This window comes from Biomphalaria glabrata, chromosome 12 (genome assembly GCF_947242115.1).
Source record: "Biomphalaria glabrata chromosome 12, xgBioGlab47.1, whole genome shotgun sequence".
Taxonomy (NCBI): Eukaryota; Metazoa; Mollusca; class Gastropoda; family Planorbidae; genus Biomphalaria; species Biomphalaria glabrata.
In genome coordinates this window covers 23059067-23081964 of record NC_074722.1, presented here as the reverse complement: position 1 = coordinate 23081964, position 22898 = coordinate 23059067, and the positions used below count along the sequence as shown (strand labels likewise).

At 35.8% G+C, this 22898-nt stretch overlaps 1 protein-coding gene across 2 annotated transcripts in view; it reads left to right on the top strand.

Annotated features, from left to right (window-relative positions):
* LOC106053549 (Na(+)/citrate cotransporter-like) overlaps window positions 1-22898 on the top strand; it is a 51679-nt gene that overhangs the window by 21116 nt on the left and 7665 nt on the right. The window contains exons 1-11 of one of the 2 annotated variants that reach the window (XM_056005549.1): window positions 171-475; window positions 1643-1850; window positions 4810-4959; window positions 5634-5749; window positions 14412-14539; window positions 14872-14959; window positions 16042-16191; window positions 17081-17209; window positions 17351-17440; window positions 20358-20462; window positions 21000-21109. In XM_056005549.1, coding sequence (XP_055861524.1) covers window positions 1743-1850; window positions 4810-4959; window positions 5634-5749; window positions 14412-14539; window positions 14872-14959; window positions 16042-16191; window positions 17081-17209; window positions 17351-17440; window positions 20358-20462; window positions 21000-21109 — 1174 coding nt within the window. In that variant the 5' untranslated portion in view covers window positions 171-475; window positions 1643-1742. Of the gene's footprint in view, window positions 1-170; window positions 476-1642; window positions 1851-4809; window positions 4960-5633; window positions 5750-14411; window positions 14540-14871; window positions 14960-16041; window positions 16192-17080; window positions 17210-17350; window positions 17441-20357; window positions 20463-20999; window positions 21110-22898 lie in introns of those variants that run through there. The other variant, XM_056005550.1, reaches the window with a different exon arrangement.

Sequence of the window (22898 nt, the reverse complement as noted above, 5' to 3'; positions counted from 1 at the left end):
TGATGTGTATCAAAGATTGGTCTCGCCTCTTTAGTCACATAAGAAGTTGCAAAAAAAAAAATTCTTCACTCGAGATTTTTAATGCTGCAGAGAGACTAGTATTATTATTACAACAACTGACATATAAATAGTCTAGACTCTAGATCCTAGACCAAACACAATATACTTGTTTTTACTTCTTCAAGTCTTTATGTTCTTGTACATGTGGAGGACCTACTTCCTGCAGTCACATGTATCGTAAACTATGGCGTTAGGATTACAAAGCAATACATTTATGATGTTATAAACCTTTAGAAATATGTCAGTTGAGAACTCGAAGCCCTTAAAGGGGGAAATAGAAACGATCCCAGTTTACTGTACCAAGGTACCAAGGTTCATGTTCATCTAAAAAATATCGGCAACACTTGAAATAGAATCCTGAACTAGAAGCTGTGAGATAAAAACAGACCATGGAAAAAGTGTTTCTTGAAAAAAGGTAGAATTTCTTTTTCTAACTCACAAAGAACACTTTGTTTATTTTTTTGTTTAAATATCTGTAGAGTATCTCGTGTTTAAGTTGAGATGGGTTTTTTTTTCGTTAGATATAAATGAGGGTGTTTAAGTGAATTCATGTTTACACTTTCCAAGAATACAGTTATACTCTTTGTACTGTTTCAAGTTGCTCCATTTCACATCCCCGCCTCTTTTTATCTTCTTCTGACGCTTTAGTTTTGCTTCAAATTTGGGGAATTTACGTTTTTTTTTAAATAAGTTAAAACATTTTACTATTTAGCACATTGAACTAGCACCTTTTAAAAACTATTATCTAGCACATTTAACTATCAATCTTTGCTAGCACATTTTTAGCACATTCAACTAGCATAATTTAGCACATTCAACTAGCATATTTTCAGAACATTAAACTAGCACATTTAAGCACATTTAACTAGCAACCTTTACTAGCACATTCTAGCAGTAGGCTACACATTTATTGCTTTTATTTTATGTATGGACATATTTCTAGAATGTAAAACTGGAACAAACAAAATGAAAGAAGACAATGAAATATTTGGATGTCTTTCTTTCTTCACTCTCTCTTCTTTCACTCTCATCTTTATCATCCTCATTCTATTCCTCTTTATACAACCCTCTGTCTTTCACTCCCATTAGTGCACAGTTTTTGTCCACGTTCTTTTTATTTCTCCAGCGAGTCGATTCTTTCTCTTCTGAACTTTCTTGTCCAGCAGGTACTCTCCAATCTTAAAAACACATTCTTTCGACTTTATTTCATACTTGCTTCTGTATCTTATTCCTCTCTGCTGACTGTGGCTTTGTTTCTTCCTCTTTTCTTTCCTTTCTTAGTCCTGCCATATGTCACTACCTGTGACTCTTAGCCTTGACCTCATTCGACTTTCTTTTTGGCTTCTTTTATGAGATCTTGAGTTGAATGATAGTAACTTTGAACTGATAACAGGACTACAGAAACTAGAAACGATTTGAAGCAATGCAGTGCTACGTTTCATTGTACCTGCATGTCTTTGTTTTAAATATCAAAACGTGTGTAGATATCACGTCTTATTGACGTCACTGTGGTCATTGTATTGGGACAGTTTGATCTCGCCTATTAATATGAACGCATCTCTTTTTTCGTTTCTATAAATAGACTTAAGAGTTTGCAGACGTGACTTCAAAGTCTACTGGATTAAAAGGAACAAGTTGATTGAGCACTAAGTGGGAGCTAACTCTTGGAAATATTTCTGACCATGGCGTTTAAAACTTGGCTACGGAGTTTCTGGCAGTCCCACACCTTCTGGTTGTCTCTCTTGGTGCCACTTCTAGCTTCTCCGCTGCCTCTTATGTTTCCCGGACCGGTAAGTAGCTTATAGAGGACAGTGTAGAGGCCATACTGGCTACACGTGTTGATTTATAAATAGCATTGTTTAGGATATAGTGTTTAATAATATACATATTTATGTCTTTTAAATGTGGGTAAGTGGGTTATGCGTAACTGTGTCTAGGATATATTAGACAATTATATACATTTTTATATTCTATTATTGAATATACTGGTGTATATGTTACATTTAACAATAATTCATATTTATAAATCAAGGCTATTTTCGTCAATATATAAGTGTCAATTATATACTGGTCAATGCTTTACACATCTAGTCTATATGTCTTTTTCATCATGTTGAATTTTAGAGACATAGATAAATGTCATGATGTGTAATGTTGTATTCATCTACATATCTATGTTAATTAGCATCTTGATAATTACCTCATATGTTTCTATTATGCAAGTATATTTCATATGCAAAAAGCTTGTAAAATAAAGAAAATTGTGCATGCGTTTGGCAAAAAATGTGTGTATGTGTTACAATTTTGTGTGTATATGATTTTTTTTTACCTTTACCTGATACCTACATGTTATTTCTCCTGTTTGGCTGTCGATTTCTGTTACATCCTCAAGACAAAACACATCAAGGTCTGCGCATGAGTTTAACATTTACGACATTTGTACAAATAAAAAAAGTTATTTTAAAGCTGCTGAGATTGCAAATCAATTAGTTTTATACCAACACAATATAAACACTTCAACGACAAGAATAGAAGGTAGAGTATTCACCGCATGATCTTTGATTCAAATTATAGTGAAGAAAGTTATTTAAATTTAAAATTCGGACGTAGCCTGTTTATTTATTAACTCACCAGGGGATCGCATTTTTTAAAAATTCGCATTACAGATCTTAAATTCTCTGCAGAGAAAAAAAATTAAGTCAATATTACGAGAAAAACAGGAATTCGATTTCTCCTAAAGTACAGCTCCAAACATTGACTTATTTACGTGAAGGTAAGTCTTTATCAGGAGAGCTCAGGTCAATGCCAGCCTTGTTTCTATATTCAACTTTCCTTTAACAGTGTGCGATTAGATTAGTGCAAATACCAGGGCGTTCTCTGATACGGTGACATTTGAGTTTGTGTTCAAGATATATTTACGCTTAGAGTTATATAAGCCTTCAGTTCAAAAGTATGCCAATGTTTGCACATTGTGATTACCAAGTTATAATACTTAATATTATATATATTTATTTATATATAGGGCTTATTTGTGACGGTACGCACACCTCATTCATTGTGGTGAAAAAAATATTACTTTTCTTATATTTTAACGTTTATTATTAATTTATTGGTAGTTAAAAGTTAGGCAATCCATTACTGAGTACTGGTACCTATTTATTTTACAACAAAGCACTGAATATATATATATATTATAATAAAAATAATAATATATATTTCCCCTTTTAGACCTTGCGATCTGTATGTAAAGCTCGTGTTTCTGTGATCCAAAATTAACGAGGGTGTGACGTGGCCAGCACACGACCAACCAATTAATGTAAGGGCTGGGTGGACTCAAAGGCGCCCTATAGAACCCGAAATAAAAAATCCCAGTCATCACCCTCGGACCCTCGGTTAGAAAGGCAAGTGCTTAACCACTCAGCCACCAAGCCCCTTCTATATTCATAAATAAAATAAATTGAATTTCACGAACTCACTTTCAAAATCTCTAAACGTTTCGCCTCTCATTGAAACAGAAAGCATTAAATCAAAGAAACATTTCTATTCCATTTCTATTCCATTGCTATTTCATTTCTATTTCATTTCTATTTCATTTCTATTTCATTTCTATTTCATTTCTATTTCATTTCTATTTCATTGCTATGTCTCACGTCTGTATGCAAATAAGTTCATTATCACTCGATAAAAGGGATTTTTTTGTATGTTTAATTGGTCGTCAATGAACAATTATTGTACAGACCTTTAAGCAGGACACTCAACATAATAACAACAGAAGACTTTACTTAAGTTATTATGTTTTTATTTACTGATGGAGCGTTTCATACAATAGCGTCCATTGTTTTGATTTAAGTTACGGTCCAGGTACATGTAGATCTACCACGACTCGGAATCAAACCATGAGGGCTCTTTAGTGGTTGAAATAATTTTATCACTTGAATTGAGTCAATGATGCTATCTCAGCTTACAAACAAATTATAGAATTCAATATGAAATTGTTACGTTTTTTAGCTATAAATGGTCATATTTACATGTCTAGAGTCTATATAGTAGCTAAGTACCTGTCTGGCGTCTATATAGTAGCTAAGTACCTGTCTAGAGTCTATATAGTAGCTAAGTACCTGTCTATAGTCTATATAGTAGCTAAGTACCTGTCTATAGTCTAATAAGTAGCTAAGTTCCTGTCTATAGTCTATATAGTAGCTAAGTTCCTGTCTATAGTCTATATAGTAGCTAAGTACCTGTCTATAGTCTATATAGTAGCTAAGTATCTGTCTATAGTCTATATAGTAGCTAAGTATCTGTCTATAGTCTATATAGTAGCTAAGTATCTGTCTATAGTCTATATAGTAGCTAAGTACCTGTCTATAGTCTATATAGTAGCTAAGTACCTGTCTAGTGTCTATATAGTAGCTAAGTACCTGTCTATAGTCTATATAGTAGCTAAGTTCCTGTCTATAGTCTATATAGTAGCTAAGTTCCTGTCTATAGTCTATATAGTAGCTAAGTACCTGTCTGTAGTCTATATAGTAGCTAAGTATCTGTCTATAGTCTATATAGTAGCTAAGTATCTGTCTATAGTCTATATAGTAGCTAAGTATCTGTCTATAGTCTATATAGTAGCTAAGTATCTGTCTATAGTCTATATAGTAGCTAAGTATCTGTCTATAGTCTATATAGTAGCTAAGTACCTGTCTAGAGTCTATATAGTAGCCAAGTACCTGATACTTTCGTTCTGTTGTGTTTTTCCAGATCGCAAAATGCGGGTACTGCGTCATCGTCATTGGAGTTTTCTGGGTCACGGAAATCATTCCTCTAGCCATGACGTCACTACTGCCCGTATTCATGTTTCCGGTATTTGGCTTGATGCCAGCCAAAGAAGTCTGCATGACCTATGTCCAGGTTTGTAAGTCAACTAAATAATCATTGAGCGAGTCTCTCTTTTGGTTATTACGTCAGGTGTATATTGAGACATGGGTCTTGTAAAGATGGCGTTGTGGAATATTTGAAAGTTCTAGTTCAGTGATTGCAAAGTCTAGTTAGAAGCTGTTTAGATGTAAGACTTTGAATGCATTTCTAGCGATCCATGTATTTGTGAATGTGTCAGTGTATGGGAATGTGTGTGTGTTTGTGTGTGCACAGGTGTGTGAAAATGTATATTAAACTTTTTTATTTTGTAAATTAATAATTATTAGTCTTCATTTTATTCAGTACTAAGAGGCTTGTGGCAAACTATTAAAATATGTTCCATTTTTGGGTACATACAGTTTCTAGTTCATTGCCGAATGTTAGTAATGGTAGAATTTGTCAGACCCAAATAGCTTCTTCAAACTTGAATATAAATGCAATTAATAGAATTAAAATTCCAAAAACATGTCATATTTGGTAAGAAAAAATAGACTCTTTAAGCGAGACAAGTCTGCACAATCTTTCACTGTTGTCAATTAATTACTAGGTAGATGAAGATGTTTTTTTCTCAGATCGTATCCGTAGAATATTGCTCACTAGAAAAATTCTATTTCATGACACTGATGCTTTTTCTATTTTATGACTCTCTAATGTTGTTTCTATTTCAGGACACTCTGATGCTGTTTTTGGCCAGCTTGATTGTTGCTGTTGCTGTGGAGAAGTGGAACCTTCACAAACGTCTTGCTTTGAGGACACTGACTCTCGTGGGACCACAACCAAAATGGTAAATTTGAGTTTATTCTCTGAATAAATTTGACCTTTGAGTTGCAACTGAGTGTTAGATCCAAGGAAATGTGACTTTGTCTAAGATCTTTAAAGGAAAATAGAGTTTTATTTACATCCAAGAATTGAGTAAAATGTGAGAAATAAATTTTTAATGTCGTTAAAAAAAAAAGAAAAATAAAAAAAAAAAAATGAAAGCCACATCATTTTTAGCGGCCCTGAACTGTCATACTAACTACTACATTTACAAAAAATATTTACCTTTTTTTTAAGAGAAAAAATCTATTTAGTATGCATATAAGTGGAACATGATTTAAAACAACAATTAATAAGTAGATTTTCATATTATCGCTTGACTAGCAGGACAGCGGTTACAATGTAACACATAACTAAAGGAAATGTATTTTTTTTTACGGAAATGATTTTTTTTTTTGAGGCTTTGACCAAGAGATTGACCCTTTAAAAAACAATTAGATCAATTAGATACTCATTATAAGACATCAGTTAGGCCAGGTTCACATCAAACTTCACATTCACTTTCATCTACTTTGTCTGCTTGACAGTTGGGGTACCACACAAGATCTGTCAACCTTCTTTCTACATTCTTCTCTGTCATTTGCCTTTGATACAATTTCATTCTGATATTCTTTCTGAAAATATTGAAACCTGCCTGGGGGGGGGGGGACCACTTCGAGGGCCGATTTTGAGTTTATGTTCCCACACAAACTGTCTGTCTTTGTAACCTTGTTTTGTTTTTTGCCATTGTTGTCTTGTGAATATCACTGTTATCATTGGCGGATGTTTAGATAACATTCTGCCAGTAGTTGCTGTAGATTGTATGAATCAAAATGATAACATGTTTTGTTATTGTATCTGATGAAACTAAAACTGTCAACAAGAGGCTAGAGCCACGTCCTTGAAGATGTTCACTTTATCTCTAGTTCTAGATTTAACAAAACTTTGGGTCAGAAGTGTAATTATTATGATCTTCTCTAACGCAGTCGTAGCCTGTTTCAAATTGTGAAAAACAATTTTTAGAACATTTTCTATAGACATCCCTTTTAAAGAGCAACATTTAATTCATAACTGAATCATGTCCAAAAATAATTTTATAAACAACAAAGACAAAATTGACCAAGATTACAACAATCTTTTTTTTTTTTACTTTTGTCGTAAATCTCCAACGTATAGGTGTATATACTTCTAGAGAAGTTGAAGGCCCAACAGGAGAGTACAGTATAGGTATATACTTCTAGAGAAGTTGAAGGCCCAACAGGAGAGTACAGTATAGGTACATACTTCTAGAGAAGTTGAAGGCCCAACAGGAGAGTACAGTATAGGTGTACATACTTCTAGAGAAGTTGAAGGCCCAACAGGAGAGTACAGTATAGGTGTACATACTTCTAGAGAAGTTGAAGGCCCAACAGGAGAGTACAGTATAGGTGTACATACTTCTAGAGAAGTTGAAGGCCCAACAGGAGAGTACAGTATAGGTGTACATACTTCTAGAGAAGTTGAAGGCCCAACAGGAGAGTACAGTATAGGTGTACATACTTCTAGAGAAGTTGAAGGCCCAACAGGAGAGTACAGTATAGGTGTGTATACTTCTAGAGAAGTTGAAGGTCCAACAGGAGAGTACAGTATAGGTGTACATACTTCTAGAGAAGTTGAAGGCCCAACAGGAGAGTACAGTATAGGTGTACATACTTCTAGAGAAGTTGAAGGCCCAACAGGAGAGTACAGTATAGGTGTACATACTTCTAGAGAAGTTGAAGGCCCAACAGGAGAGTACAGTATAGGTGTATATACTTCTAGAGAAGTTGAAGGCCCAACAGGAGAGTACAGTATAGGTATACATACTTCTAGAGAAGTTGAAGGCCCAACAGGAGAGTACAGTATAGGTGTACATACTTCTAGAGAAGTTGAAGGCCCAACAGGAGAGTACAGTATAGGTGTACATACTTCTAGAGAAGTTGAAGGCCCAACAGGAGAGTACAGTATAGGGCTACATACTTCTAGAGAAGTTGAAGGCCCAACAGGAGAGTACAGTATAGGTGTATATACTTCTAGAGAAGTTGAAGGCCCAACAGGAGAGTACAGTATAGGTGTATATACTTCTAGAGAAGTTGAAGGCCCAACAGGAGAGTACAGTATAGGTATACATACTTCTAGAGAAGTTGAAGGCCCAACAGGAGAGTACAGTATAGGTGTATATACTTCTAGAGAAGTTGAAGGCCCAACAGGAGAGTACAGTATAGGTGTATATACTTCTAGAGAAGTTGAAGGCCCAACAGGAGAGTACAGTATAGGTGTATATACTTCTAGAGAAGTTGAAGGCCCAACAGGAGAGTACAGTATAGGTGTATATACTTCTAGAGAAGTTGAAGGCCCAACAGGAGAGTACAGTATAGGTGTGTATACTTCTAGAGAAGTTGAAGGTCCAACAGGAGAGTACAGTATAGGTGTACATACTTCTAGAGAAGTTGAAGGCCCAACAGGAGAGTACAGTATAGGTACATACTTCTAGAGAAGTTGAAGGCCCAACAGGAGAGTACAGTATAGGTGTATATACTTCTAGAGAAGTTGAAGGTCCAACAGGAGAGTACAGTATAGGTGTGTATACTTCTAGAGAAGTTGAAGGTCCAACAGGAGAGTACAGTATAGGTGTACATACTTCTAGAGAAGTTGAAGGCCCAACAGGAGAGTACAGTATAGGTGTATATACTTCTAGAGAAGTTGAAGGTCCAACAGGAGAGTACAGTATAGGTGTATATACTTCTAGAGAAGTTGAAGGTCCAACAGGAGAGTACAGTATAGGTGTACATACTTCTAGAGAAGTTGAAGGCCCAACAGGAGAGTACAGTATAGGTGTATATACTTCTAGAGAAGTTGAAGGTCCAACAGGAGAGTACAGTATAGGTGTGTATACTTCTAGAGAAGTTGAAGGCCCAACAGGAGAGTACAGTATAGGTGTATATACTTCTAGAGAAGTTGAAGGTCCAACAGGAGAGTACAGTATAGGTACATACTTCTAGAGAAGTTGAAGGTCCAACAGGAGAGTACAGTATAGGTGTACATACTTCTAGAGAAGTTGAAGGCCCAACAGGAGAGTACAGTATAGGTACATACTTCTAGAGAAGTTGAAGGCCCAACAGGAGAGTACAGTATAGGTGTATATACTTCTAGAGAAGTTGAAGGCCCAACAGGAGAGTACAGTATAGGTACATACTTCTAGAGAAGTTGAAGGTCCAACAGGAGAGTACAGTATAGGTGTGTATACTTCTAGAGAAGTTGAAGGCCCAACAGGAGAGTACAGTATAGGTGTATATACTTCTAGAGAAGTTGAAGGTCCAACAGGAGAGTACAGTATAGGTACATACTTCTAGAGAAGTTGAAGGCCCAACAGGAGAGTACAGTATAGGTACATACTTCTAGAGAAGTTGAAGGCCCAACAGGAGAGTACAGTATAGGTGTATATACTTCTAGAGAAGTTGAAGGTCCAACAGGAGAGTACAGTATAGGTGTATATACTTCTAGAGAAGTTGAAGGCCCAACAGGAGAACAAGACAATAAACTACACGAAATTTAAATATTGAAATTGAAGCCCACATTGCATCGTAAAAATAGCGCCACTAAATCTAAAACACGCTGGCGTATCTGTGAACATAAAAAAAAGTCATAACCTCCAAAGGTTATCTTGTTTCTAACGATATCCTACTGAGTTGGTAATCTTAAAGGACATGTCTTTATTTTTATTTGATTTGTTTGTTTCCTTTTGGTCGTTTTACCTTGTCGTCACACTAGGTCAGATAACTTTTTATCAAGTAATGAAACACACACAACAATAACATGATCGTAAAGACATATAAAACCTTAGTCTACTATTTGACGTCTGGAAATCGTCAAAGTAGACACAATCCCAGACCTCATTCTGCGTCTGTGGACACTGGACACCATTTTCTATTTAAACCAGTGGTTTCCAAACTTTTTTGTCTCGTAGACCCCTTGCCATGTTTTCTGCTTTTTTGTAGACCCCTTTCTTAACTTATATTCATTTTTTTTTTTTGCAATTTATTTTAAAACTAATTTCTAATTTTAGTGATTTGAAGAGTGAAAATGCAATTTAAATGCATATAAAGTATTAAATAATAACTCATTTTTATTGATAAAATTCAAATTTAACCAATTAAATATGTATTGCTGGAATCATCAAACACACTGGAAATGTTTTTTTACCCAGGCTTATCATCTGTTCCTATGGATGTCATGTTTCATACATTCTATGAAGAAGACATTCAAACAATAAATATTATTTAATTTGTTTTAAGTATCATTGTAAAAGTTTTCGCAAAGAGTTTCTCGTGTATCTTTCACGTGTCCGCCGAACTGTTTTCACTAAAGGAGAAGGGGCGAAGGCGAGTAACTGGCGCCTTAGCCAGTAGGCTTCAAGCAGGAAGAGCTCATTAGCCACATAGCAGAAGGAAAACTTAATTTAAAAATCTGCTGCCTTGCAACTATTCCCAAACATGGGAAAGCTGTCGTGGGTCAACCCTGAGCAAAAATAAGGAGCTGGCGACCCCTAGGCAGTTTACAGCACACAGCGCTACACCCCATCAGAGCCTGTGATGCCACTGGTCCCAAACTGATCCCAAACTGTATATATTTCCTTTGCAAAGAATCACATAAGAAGCTTTTAATTTGATAACTCATGCCACCGATGTGCCCTTGAACTGTATTTTTGCTTAAAGAAATTCTTTTAATAATATCAGATGTAGGTGTGTGTAAAACAGTTTTCACAACTACAACGGCTGGTAAAATCAATGTTTTACCTATGTTTCCGTATTTTGCTATAAGTAAAGAGATATTGGAAGACGCTCACAAACCAACATCTTCTCTCTCTATATATATGATGTTGAAGTGAGATTGTGTGGGTCTATTCTTAACTTTATCTTTGAGTGCTAGAAAATTTTTAAATCTTTATCTATTTTGTCAGGGTGACATTGTCTCAGATGATCCTCTAGCCATTGGTTTGGTATCATTATTTTAAAAAAGTCACTTAGGCAACCGCTTGTTTGACAAGGAAGGAATGAATCCCAGTTTTAAATAATCAACGCTGGACAGTGTACATTTCTTTTTGTTAAACATTTGTTACATGTAGACAAAATTAAAATTTTTAAATAAGTATTGAGACAATTCTTTGGTTTGATTAGCAGGATATATATTTAAATGATTTACCAAGATAAAAATCATATATTACTGTATAAAATAATTACATTAAATGAATGTAAAAATTAAAATGATCTGCTTTAAATGAAATCTATTATCGTAGACCCCCGTGGACCTCTCATAGACCCCCAATTTATTTTTTTACTTTCGTAGACCCCCTGGAAGTCTTCGTAGACCCCTGGGGGTCTATATAGACCACTTTAAGAATCACTGATTTAAACGAAGCCTTAGTTTAGCTCGAGATGAATTGATTGGTTCGCAATCTGGAATTTGTTTTGACCATAGACTTATAGAGATATTGTATCTAGACTGGACATGGAGATCTTTTAACAACTACAAAAAATGTCGTGAAATATTTGTAAAAAGTTGAAACAAGACGTTGTTTTGTAAAGTAATTATAAGATGCAAAGTTTTTTTCAAACCTACCCTATGTAACATATAATTTAATTTTTAGATCTAGATCCAGTAATTGAACATCGAAGATAATGGTACACTCGTCTCATAATTATTATTTTGCAATTTGTAGATACATAACCTAGAAAGATCTAGGTAATCTATCTATTTAAATGTACATAAGATGATTAAAATAACATATATGAATTATTTTGATCTAGGATTTTTGAATAAATATCTCAATGGAAACTAACAGGAAACGTCATTATTTCATATATTAGCGCGAATATATAGTTCTGTGATTAATAGCCCATTCTAAAGAAACTCCGAGAAATGATTTTGCATTATTTCTAAACTTTGAAAACTAAAGATCATTACTTTTCTAAGACAGAAAAGATTGATTGGGGCGACTTCCCATAGAGCTTAAAAAAGATTTACGTACATAAAAATCTATATATATAGGTCTGTGAATCGATCAATCGCAGATAAGAATTTTTTTCCGGTTTCCAGTCTATTTTTAGGTTTATTTTTTTTTTAAAGTAAAAACATTTCTTTTTTAATTATCAAAATCTAATATCGGTCATGGTGAGGACATGTGCTCCTAAAAGGGGGTCCAATTTCTTATTCAGCATGCTAGGATAGAGTCATACAAGCACTCCTTCTTTCCTAGTGCAATGAAAGCATAGAACGGGTTCACTGAATCAGCTAGGAAAACCGATAACCTAGCAGAGTTTACGTGTCTACTTAGCATGCACGACTGGATTTACACAGGGATAATACTTGTAGGACGTGTTGACCTTCATTTTGAAGGGACGTCTGTAAATTATAAGATAAAATAAGAAAACAAGCAAAATATTTTGTAAAAATCCTTTTTTTTTAAAAAAAAAAAGCTTATCAAAAGGGAGAGAACTCTGCCCTTAAAACTATATCTATTAATAGCAGTAGTAAAGTTATCCTTTCAGACCTTGTGGTCTACAAGGCAGATGATGTAAAGGTCATCTGTTTCTTTGGCCTACGGTCAACGAGGGTGTCATGCGGCCAGCACAACGACCAACCGCCTTTACTTTTCCCCAACTTATGTCAGGTACCCATTAGAGCTGGGTGGACTCAAAGGTGCCCAAAGATCCCGAAATTAAAAATCCTTGTCTTCACTGAGTTCGAACCTAGGACTTTCAGTTCGGAAGCCAAGCGCTTTACCGCTCAGCCACTGCGCCTCCATATCTATCAATAATGTACAAGTTATTTACTTTATTCGAAATCAAACAAAATAATTAATTACCAATAATTAATTGACTAATTGTTTTTTTTTTATCTATTCATGTTTTGTTTGATACAATAAATACTTGTTTCAAGTATCAACGTGATTGAAGAATGCGTGAGGGAGAAATAGCGTTAACACTTATTGAAGAGGACTAAAACCCAACCAATTTAGCCATATCTGTGAATACTGAAGGAGTAGTTTCCCCTGTTGTATCAATTAAAATAATTCATTACCAGTAATTAACAAACTATTTGATAACGTTTTTTTTTAATTTTATTTATGTCTTATCTATACCAATGAATAATTGTGCAAAGTTTCAACTTTATCCGAGAATGGATGGTTGGTTGCCTGGTCGTGCGGTTTGTGCACTGGACGGTCGAGGGTTCAAACCCTGCCCGTTCCCATCCCCCGTCGTCCTGCTGGAGAAACATCTGAAACATGTAAAACATTTTACAAAACATGGATGTGGGAAAAATATCGTATACACACTTTTTACTAGACAAACAGACAGACAGAGTAAGTTGATATAAGAACCAGAGATAAAATACTCAACGTCGTGCAAGAAATAAAATCCTCATTCATAATTAAAAAAATGACTACTTATAGAGACCAATGATAAAATTCCTTTTGTAAGATCAAGATATTTTTTTACTGCGTTTTTTGCTAGTTACAAATATAGACCAAAGAGTTTAATGATTACCAAGTTCTTAATATTCACGACATTAAAATGACAAATGATGTCAATATGTCAATAAATGTTGTTTTTTTTAAATGTGAAGGACAAAATGTTTCCAAACAAAACTTTAGACATCACTAAAAGTTCATCTTAATGCGAGGGTGTTTAGTTTCTCATTACCTTCTGTCATTGCTTATTATTACAAAGCTTCTATCAACTAACTCTGTCATTCTGTCTGGTAAAAAGTTTGTACATGTTATTTCTCTGACACCCAATCTCGGATCCAGCTGAAATTTTGCACAATTATTCTTTTTACCTGACATCACACGAATCAAGGGGAAAAAAATAGTTAATTAACTATTGGTAATTAATTTGTTTGTTTGGAACAACGGTAAGAAATACTACTTGACAGATGTGATGGTATACGTTGAATTAGTCCCTTTGAGGACTCGAGCCCTGAATGAACATTTTTTATGAATAAAAAAATACGATTAAGTAAACATTCACCAAGATACATTTTCAACCTCGTCCCGCCTTTCCCCCCACCCCCACCCCCACCCCTTCACAACTGGTCCAGACAGGATCATAGCGCAGTGAGAAAGATAAAAGCTAAACAAAAAACAATTGGTAAAAAATATTTGTAATGGCACAGATTTTTTTATATAACTAAACATTATGTAAGTTTCATTTTTAAAAAGCTATTTTTAATGGGTTTTGTTTGTGTTTTTAAAACTTCAAATCATACGCTTTTTTTTTTCGTTGGTTCTCAAGGATTTAGAGATAGAACAAAGTCGGCTTACTGTTTGACAGCAACCAGTTTTCTTCATGTTTGTCACCCTCACTTCCTAGCTTCACAATTTTCTTGATGTGGCCCCCCTCCCCCCTGCACAATGTCTTGAGAATTTCGTAGGCAGCTTTCTACCTTTCCCACGGCCAAAATGTTAACGCTCTACTCTAACATACTTTTAGACCATGAATTCTAGTATCTGTTACGTTGAACAGGAAAAGGCCGTTCTTTCTCTTTCTCAAAAAAAAAGCTATAATTCAAACAGTTTCATGTCACGAAAAATAACTCAATAATGTTTCTGTATGTTTTTGACTTGTCAGGCTGTTACTTGGTGTGATGGTGCCGACGTGGTTCCTGTCAATGTGGATGTCCAACACTGCCACTACTGCCATGATGGTGCCTATTGTTTCTGCTATACTAATTCAAATAAGAGAATGTCAAAATCTTGGTATGTACATTTATGTAAGAAAAAAAAGTTAACTTCCTTTAAAAGTTAAAATAGCATTTTGTGATTACAACTCCATTCAGCTGGGGGAACACATCAAGTAATGTAACAGACATGTCATAGTGACGTATGAAACACACACAAACACACATACTGCACAACACAACACACACATACAGCTTGCAAACACAGTCAATCACAAATAGACACCAAACATTCACACGTGGACACACTCAACGTGGACACACTCAACGCAACAAAGCATACACACACACACAGACACACGCCCATGTTTGCTGACTGTTGAAGTGTTTCTGTTGTTTCTGTGTCACCAGACAGCCTGGAAGAGCCTTTGATTAATGACGGCAATGACGTCATCATCAAGATGGATCAGAAAGGGAAAGAAGTTAATGAAAACATCAAGTAAGACAACTCGTCTGACTCAACTTAGGTCTTGGATTCCTAACAGAATTGAGCAAGTTGGTTAGACGAAATCAACTGAATGATATGAAAGACAATATTCACTCTAGGCACAAATCAGTTTCTGAGAAAACATAGCACACACTGACACAACTGTAGCCATGACTTTGTCACACATTTATTATACGATCTAGGATTGATGTTTACTATAACAAACTTTGAGAGATGACTATGAAATCAGATCCGGATTTAGGGTTGTACACATTGAGTGACCGCCTTGAGACAATACAGACCTCGACATTTCTTTTTTACCAAGATATACAGTAGAACGAATTAATAGGCCAATAATTAAAATTCCTTCCATTGATAGAGGGCCACAAGATTCATTGGACTTTATTCCATTGATACAGGGCCATGCCATTCATTTGACTTTCTTCCATTGGTACAGGGCCACAAGATTCATTGGAGATTCCTTCCATTTGTACAGGGCCACACCATTCTAAAGACCGCTCTAGAAAACACAGATTGCTAACAAATTTCATCGAACTAATTCTTGGGTAGAATTATTTTTAGGACCAACTTCCTGTCCAATTATTCGATTACTAGAATAAAGTGACAGTTGTTTTTTCTTTCCTTAGGTACATTTCCACCTTTGTTTGGAAACATCGTATTGAGTATCTCACAGTCTGCTCCCGGATTATGAAATAATTTTCTATGTGGCCTATAATCTAACTAATGTATTTAAAACCCTAGCTTAGGTCACGAAGGTTTTGGTAGCTCTGAAGTCCCCCCTCTCTCTCTTATTGTAGGTTGATTAGAATTCGGAAAGTCATTTTTTTAGCTTGTTTTGACCAAGTAATGCCCAAGTAATGACCAAGTAATGACCAAGTAATGCCCAAGTAATGCCCAAGTAATGCAGTCATATGGTAGTCCAAACAAAGTTCGTTAGTTCTCAACTTGCACATTTTATTCGAGAGATATTTCTATTTTTATCTCCACAACGATTAAGCAAAAGAAATAAAATAAATAAAATAAAAGGTGTAGTAACTTTGATGTACATCCTATGTTCATGTTTCTCTATTTAGATCCAGCTCAAGTCGTGAGGCCAAAGAGAAACAATTTCTAGCCTTTGCCAAGACATTTTCATTATCTACAGCATTTAGCGCCAACATTGGAGGTGTGGCCACATTAACAGGAACTCCACCAAATGTTATATTTAAAGGTCTGGCAGACGTGTAAGTTTTGAGTCATTACTTACATCTACATGAAACATTCAGTCTAAATAGAAAGTTATTTTGTAGTTGTTTTGAGATAGAGCTCTCCTTAGACTCTCCTATAACAGATTTTAGCTTGTAAAAATACAATAATTTCATAGGAACATGAAATTTACATAGTATGTAAACACAAACTGTTGACGTAAAAAATTCGATTCCTATATTAGTCTAGAGTCTAGAGTATTTATATTTGTATATATAAGCAAACCAGCCATACTATTATGTTTATAAACTGCTTAAAATAATTTTACTTTTTACTTAAGGTTTTCACTTGGGTCTTTTGACCACCTTCCATCTTTTAACTGTAAAGTAAGTGTGAGTTGATAGTAGGAATGCAGGTGTGGTGGTTGAGCGGTAAAGCGTTTGGCTTCCAAACCCGGGTTCGAATCCTGGTGAAAACTGGGATTTTTAATTTTGGGATCTTTGGCGCCTCTGATTCCATCCAGCTCTAATGGCTACCTGCCATTAGTTGACCTTTACATCATTTGCCCTATAGACCACAAGGTCTGAAAGGGGAACTTTACTTTTAATAGCAGGAATAGAAAGCATAAGACAAGAAACAAGTTCTGAACTGAGTGCTTACGATTTGAGTCTTGAGTAGTTTTTTTAAGGTGAAACTTGCACGTAATAGCCTCTCTCCCCAATGGGCTAAGTTCAGTAAAGACATCAAGATCTGCCTGCTCAATAATTAGTTACATTGAATTGTCATTTCAACAACTTTTGAATATGCTTGTTAACAGCGCGCACTATAAGGTATAGTGAATCTCCTTCATTCTTGACTCTCCTTCAGATTCTTTACACTCTCTCTGTTTGTATCTAATATAGTCTGTACGAATTTGTATAATTTCAGACTCTACAAAAAGTATGAGGTCAAAAATCCTGTCGACTTCGCTAATTGGTTGGGTATTGGAATGCCGCTTGCTGTTATACTAATTATTTTTCTTTGGCTGTGGATGCAGATGTATTCTGAGGGACTGAAGTGAGTCTACTGACGATAAATGTTACTGTACTAGAAATGTGTTGGTCTCTGGTCCTAGAAGTTTATGCCATTTCTTTCTCCATACACTTTATAAGCAGTAGAGAACGGTTAGATAATTTCTTACATTCATTTATTTTGCAGGTGTCTTATGTTCTGGAAGAAAGACAATACTTCTTACGAGAAAGTTCGAGTCTCTTTACAACAAGAGTATAAGAAGATGGGATCAATGAGGTAAATGATCTTTGGATTACTCTGCTCACCTTTATGTACTATTTAACTAGTGAGGCACCTGGCTTGTCACTAGCAACTATTATTAAAGGTAGAGGACGAAAATGTTTTTAAATGATGACACATAAGCTTTAATACATATATATATATATATAAGAAATTAAAATTCTGCTTTAGGGATTCAAAATGACTTCTACTACTTTGGCTCAAATGTTTTCTGCAAATATGTCAGTTGGAACCTAGATTTACTTTTAAAGACAACTAGCCGACGGGTAAAACAGGTTTTGGAAGCTATAGGCATATCTTTTTGAACGTTTGGACTTGTGCTTTATTACTTGTCATGGCAAAGGCTAATCTATCAGGGAATTGTCTGCGCGTAAAGGTTAAAGGCAAATTTGAATCTGATGGAGTCAGGGATATCCGGGAATTAACGACAGTTTGTAAAGAAGCGGCTGCGATAGTTTCAATACTCCAGTACGTGAATGCTGGTAACAGTCAGTCTAGTGCCATTACAGAGACCTCTTGCTGGCAGGAGGTTTCTAAGAAGCATGACGAATGAACCAATTTTAATTTTGAGTTTATGCGGAGACATGTCAGTAGTGGTTAGACTGTTAAGAAACTCTTCGGGGAATGAAAGTTGATCTGCGGGATCGTCTGTGACAACGCTGGTGAAAGTTACTTCGTCGCTTAAGATAAGTTTCAATACTTTGTTCATTCAGGCGCAGGGAGTCCACGTTCGTGACACTTAATTTAGCTCGCGTGCTGAGTTCTTCCGTAGTGACAGTTGAGAAGTCGAGGTCGCCATATAGTTGTTGAACGGGATCAGAATGAACAGGAACACAATGAGAAGTTACAGGTGTTCCATTTGTCCCGTCTCCAACTTCGAGAAGCCATTTTGCGAAATGTTGTTCGTCAGGAAGAGCTCTCATATTTATCGTCAGTGTAAATACATGACGCTCTAAAGGTTGCTTGTTAATGCTACTGGGACAGTGAGTGCTCGGGATCCAAGCAGAATGACGGGGAGTATTTGTCGGAAATCTCCACGCAATAGTTTTCTTATCCCTCAAAACGGGTGTGTCTCATCTGTGAGATCACGTGACAACCGGTCAGCAGCCTGGAATACTTATGCATGTTTTATTAGCGTCTCGTCCCATAGAATCCCTTTGGATTGCAGCCTACGTTGAGCTTGGTGCGAGGTTTAGATATTGCATGTCCAGTACGTCCACCCGGTCACAATGTTGCAGCTCTTCCTGTAGATTCAACTGTTGTAGGAATGTCTCCCCTGGCTCTGATGCTATAAGTCAAGGTTCTAAAGACAAAGGTTTTCCCTGTTTCTGCGGGACAATCTAAAAAGAAGCAGGTTTGTCGCGTAAGGGAGTTGGTCATTACCCGGAGAGCGAGGGAGGGCGCGGGTGCGGGCGGGAGGGGGCATGGTTGGGCGACGTATAGAGAATTATATATACAGAGAAGATTACTTGTTCTCCCCCTCCCCTCTTTTTTTCAGAGGCGTGCTCTCTGTCGCCGCGAAAGTTAGGTGGAGTAACTCTAGTCCGCGTGCATAAATAAAAGAGTTATCTTTCCATGACTTATTTCATTTAGCGTTAGAGAGTCGGCGTGCGTGAGTGGTGTCCCGCATGGTTGGGCGACGTAGAGAATTATATATAAAGATTATTACTCTGGATCTGTATCCGTTCTTATAAAATTTTCTTTCCTTCTTTCTTTTCAGCTTAACTGTTCTTTCTATATTCCTCTTAGTACACGTATATCAGGGCCGGTGTTAGGCATAGGCAAAACTAGGCAGCCTCTATGGCCTTCCATTGGTGGGGGCCTAGCACAGTAATGTATTAAGGAAAAATAGTCAAATCTCGAACAAAGAAGAGCTCTTTGGCTCTATGTCTACTAGCCTAGCTCTCAATTTCTACAATGATTCAAGGTTTAACCACGAATGTTAAGTACTAGGTTACTTGTTAGACTACATTTGTTAAAAGCCCCTTGTTGCTTCTGTTTGGTGAAAAAGCCGAAATGTTATTTGGAGTCTGGTGCATCGGAAAAACAAAGAAGCGGACAAAGTTCCCTTTGACCAATCCTACAATTTAAGACACAAATGGATGTTTTATTAATTGTCGATATTCATCTTCTACATTCGTCAGCATCAACCTGGGGTGGTCAAAGTAGTCAGATGGCTTAAGAAGGGGTCAACAAATCGACTAATTTATAGGAAAAAGTCATGGAATCGATCTCGGAAGATGCAGATTGAAGAGGTGCAGACGACAGCCAGTATATTGAGTTCGTTTGGAAGGATCCAGGCTTATGGCCATCCTAAATAAGCAATAAATTCATTTTTACTTAGTAGAAAGAGAACCGTTTCGTGATTCTGGAACAAACTATCAGCAAGATGATATTTATCTGTGTTTTTTTTTTTTGAGAAAGCTGCGAATAGGTGAATTCTAAGATTGTTGTTACCTGGTTTATTCGAACCCTAAAGAATGTATTTCGTTAGTTGCCGATTGAATTAAAATGGAAGGAAATAGAAAAACTTACTCTGATTGGTCATCGTTCATAAATTCGTGTTATCAGTGCTTAGAAATAGCTGAAAAATCGGTTGATAATGGTAGAGATTGGAGATTTACAGTAAATTTGGAAATATTTTGGGGAATTGTTATTGTAGGGTGGTGATGTGTGTCATTGTTAAAAAGGTATCGATGCACGCCGTTAATTAATTGATTGATTTAGATATAGTTTTTAATATCTTGCATATTTTTTGGTGTTTCTTTTAATGTTTATATATTATTTGGGACCACCAAATCCACTTTGCCTAGGACTATATCGCTCATTTTCTTTGATATATACTAGTTTTTAAAAATGAATACCCCACCCCCCAGCTACCACTAAACTCACTTATTTCCACTAACTCTTCCAGTTTTGCAGAGATTTCAGTGACTGTATTATTTGTTATCTTGGCGCTCTTATGGATTACTCGTAGTCCAGGTTTTATAAAAGGCTGGTCTGTCCTGTTTCTACCTGAGTAAGTCGCTGTAGTAGAAGAGTTATTAAAATCTTGGAAACAATGATATAATGTTTTGTAGATATAGTTTTCTATTATATCAAAGGTTGTATCTTTGATTTTCATCTAAGTTTTGTTTCGAAATGTTAAAGCCCTATTCATTTAAATATTAGTAGAATCTATCTATCTATCTATCTATCTATCTATCTATCTATCTATCTATCTATCTATCTATCTATCTATCTATCTATCTATCTATCTATTTATCTATCTATCTATCTATCTATCTATCTATCTATCTATCCCTCTGTCTGTTTGTCTATCTGTCTGTCTGCCTGTCTATCTTTCTATCTGATCGTTTTGCTTTCATGTTATATGCTCTTATATATATACGCATTAGATCGTTCTAAACTCCATGGGACTCCTCTCACTTGGTTAATGAAGGGGATACATCATGTACAACTTGAATAGAATGTATATTGCTTTAAAAGCTTGTTCTACATTTGTCTTATAATTTAGTGTTTGGTTCAATTTTTATTTTACACTTTTTTATTCCAGTTATGTCCGAGATTCCACGCCAGCTATTTTGATCTCTATTCTCCTGTTTATACTTCCTGCTCACCTGCCAGATTGGATGATGTGTTGCAAGTCAAAGTCAAAAGTTGTAGGTCAGGGCTGGAAATAGTTACTAAAAACTAAAACCATTAATTGATGAATTAACTTTCACTTACGAAGTACAATTTAAATGCGCTATTGAGACCATGAAGTTTTGATTCTTTCATTTAAACTATTTAGGAAACTGTACAGCAAAGTCTTATGTTCCATCTGTTACAGTTACATACGCTAGAGCAGGGGTGGGCAACCTTTTTGGATCGAGGGCCGCATTTCTTTAAATTTGGGAATGGCGGGCCGCATATGTATATACAACTTAGAAAGATACTCTAGCTAACTTTTAATTCATAGTTACACTGTACTATATTCACGTTTCTTTTTTTCCACACTCCACGTTAAGGAATTACAAGAAGAGGTAGCAATTTCTGAAATCAATTAATAACTTTTTTTTATTGCTGTTGTCTTTTTATATTACACTAACCCCACTAATATACAGTTGTACTTAATGTGCAGTATTTTACTTTTACACTCGTGCATAATGTTCCGGAACTGTGGAACTAGCTTACTAGTTGTTACCCTTGTGACTGCTGTCAAATTACAGTCAGTCAAAATCGACCAGTAATTATACTTGTTTAGTTTTCCCCAAAATATAATGCTTGTTCACTGGATGAGACAATATATGTTCCGGAAGTTAAATTTCGGGACGATCGAAACTTTCCCTTTTGGTGCATCACCAGAGAATGCTGACCATGTCCTTCAATGGTGCATACTAAATCAGAGACCCGAACAGGACTCTGACCCCAAAGCCCTCCTATAGAACCAAAACTATTCGGAGAACTGCCTGATATGGAAAACATTGCGCGGTTCACCTTAAATACTGTTCTGAACCCTCCAACATGTAAAATGAGAACAAAGAAGAAGAAGAACAGATGAATGTGTACACAAATAGTGTGAACAGCAGCACATTTTTAAAGTGTTGACATACAGCTTCTGGCACTCATAAGACTCCTGTGGAAATACTGACTGGAAATTCTCTTTGCTCGGAGTTATGTCCTCTGAAGCTAAATCAGCTTCTGCGCTAAATGGTGAGCTAATGGTATTGGAAACCGGTTCTTGACGTCTTAAAATTTGCTTTTATAAATTGCAAAATTAAGGGATCTAAATAAGTGTTGTACTTTTAATCATTTCACTAGAAATAATTTCACCTTTCTGCAAAGGAAAATGACAAAGCCTATCTTCTTTTTGCTTGCTTGTAGAGATGGGAAGGCCTTGTTTGAAAAGATTTAACATCCATTTACATTTCATATGCAAAAGGCTCATTGCAATGGCAATTATGAAACATGAAATCTGCCTTCCACGATTCATTAGAAATATTGGTAACAAGGTCACAGTCAATGTCCTTCAAGTTACATAACAATTTATTCCTGGGGATTTTACATTGTTCTCGTTTACCGTACCCATGATCATGTAATGGACATATTGAATTAGTTTGTTCACAATCGGAACTACTTGTGGTTGGCGAACTTTAGTCCTGATACATATGATTACTTTTATATATTTTGCTACTATGAAGTTGAAATTTTATAAAGCTTTGTGCAAACTTTCCTGTTTAAAGATTATGGATGGGATATAAGAAAAAACACACCATTTTACTCAGTCAAAGATCGAGCTCCACCAGTTGTCACCCTTGCCATCTTGTTCCAAGCATACCCAACATTCAACACAGTTCTTCATAGCATTGAATAAATATTGATCAGAGATTGTGTCTTGAATTGAGTGCATTGATGTATAGCCAATAATCATAGTCTTCGTTTGCTTAAAACTTTTTATAATGACAGTTTCAAT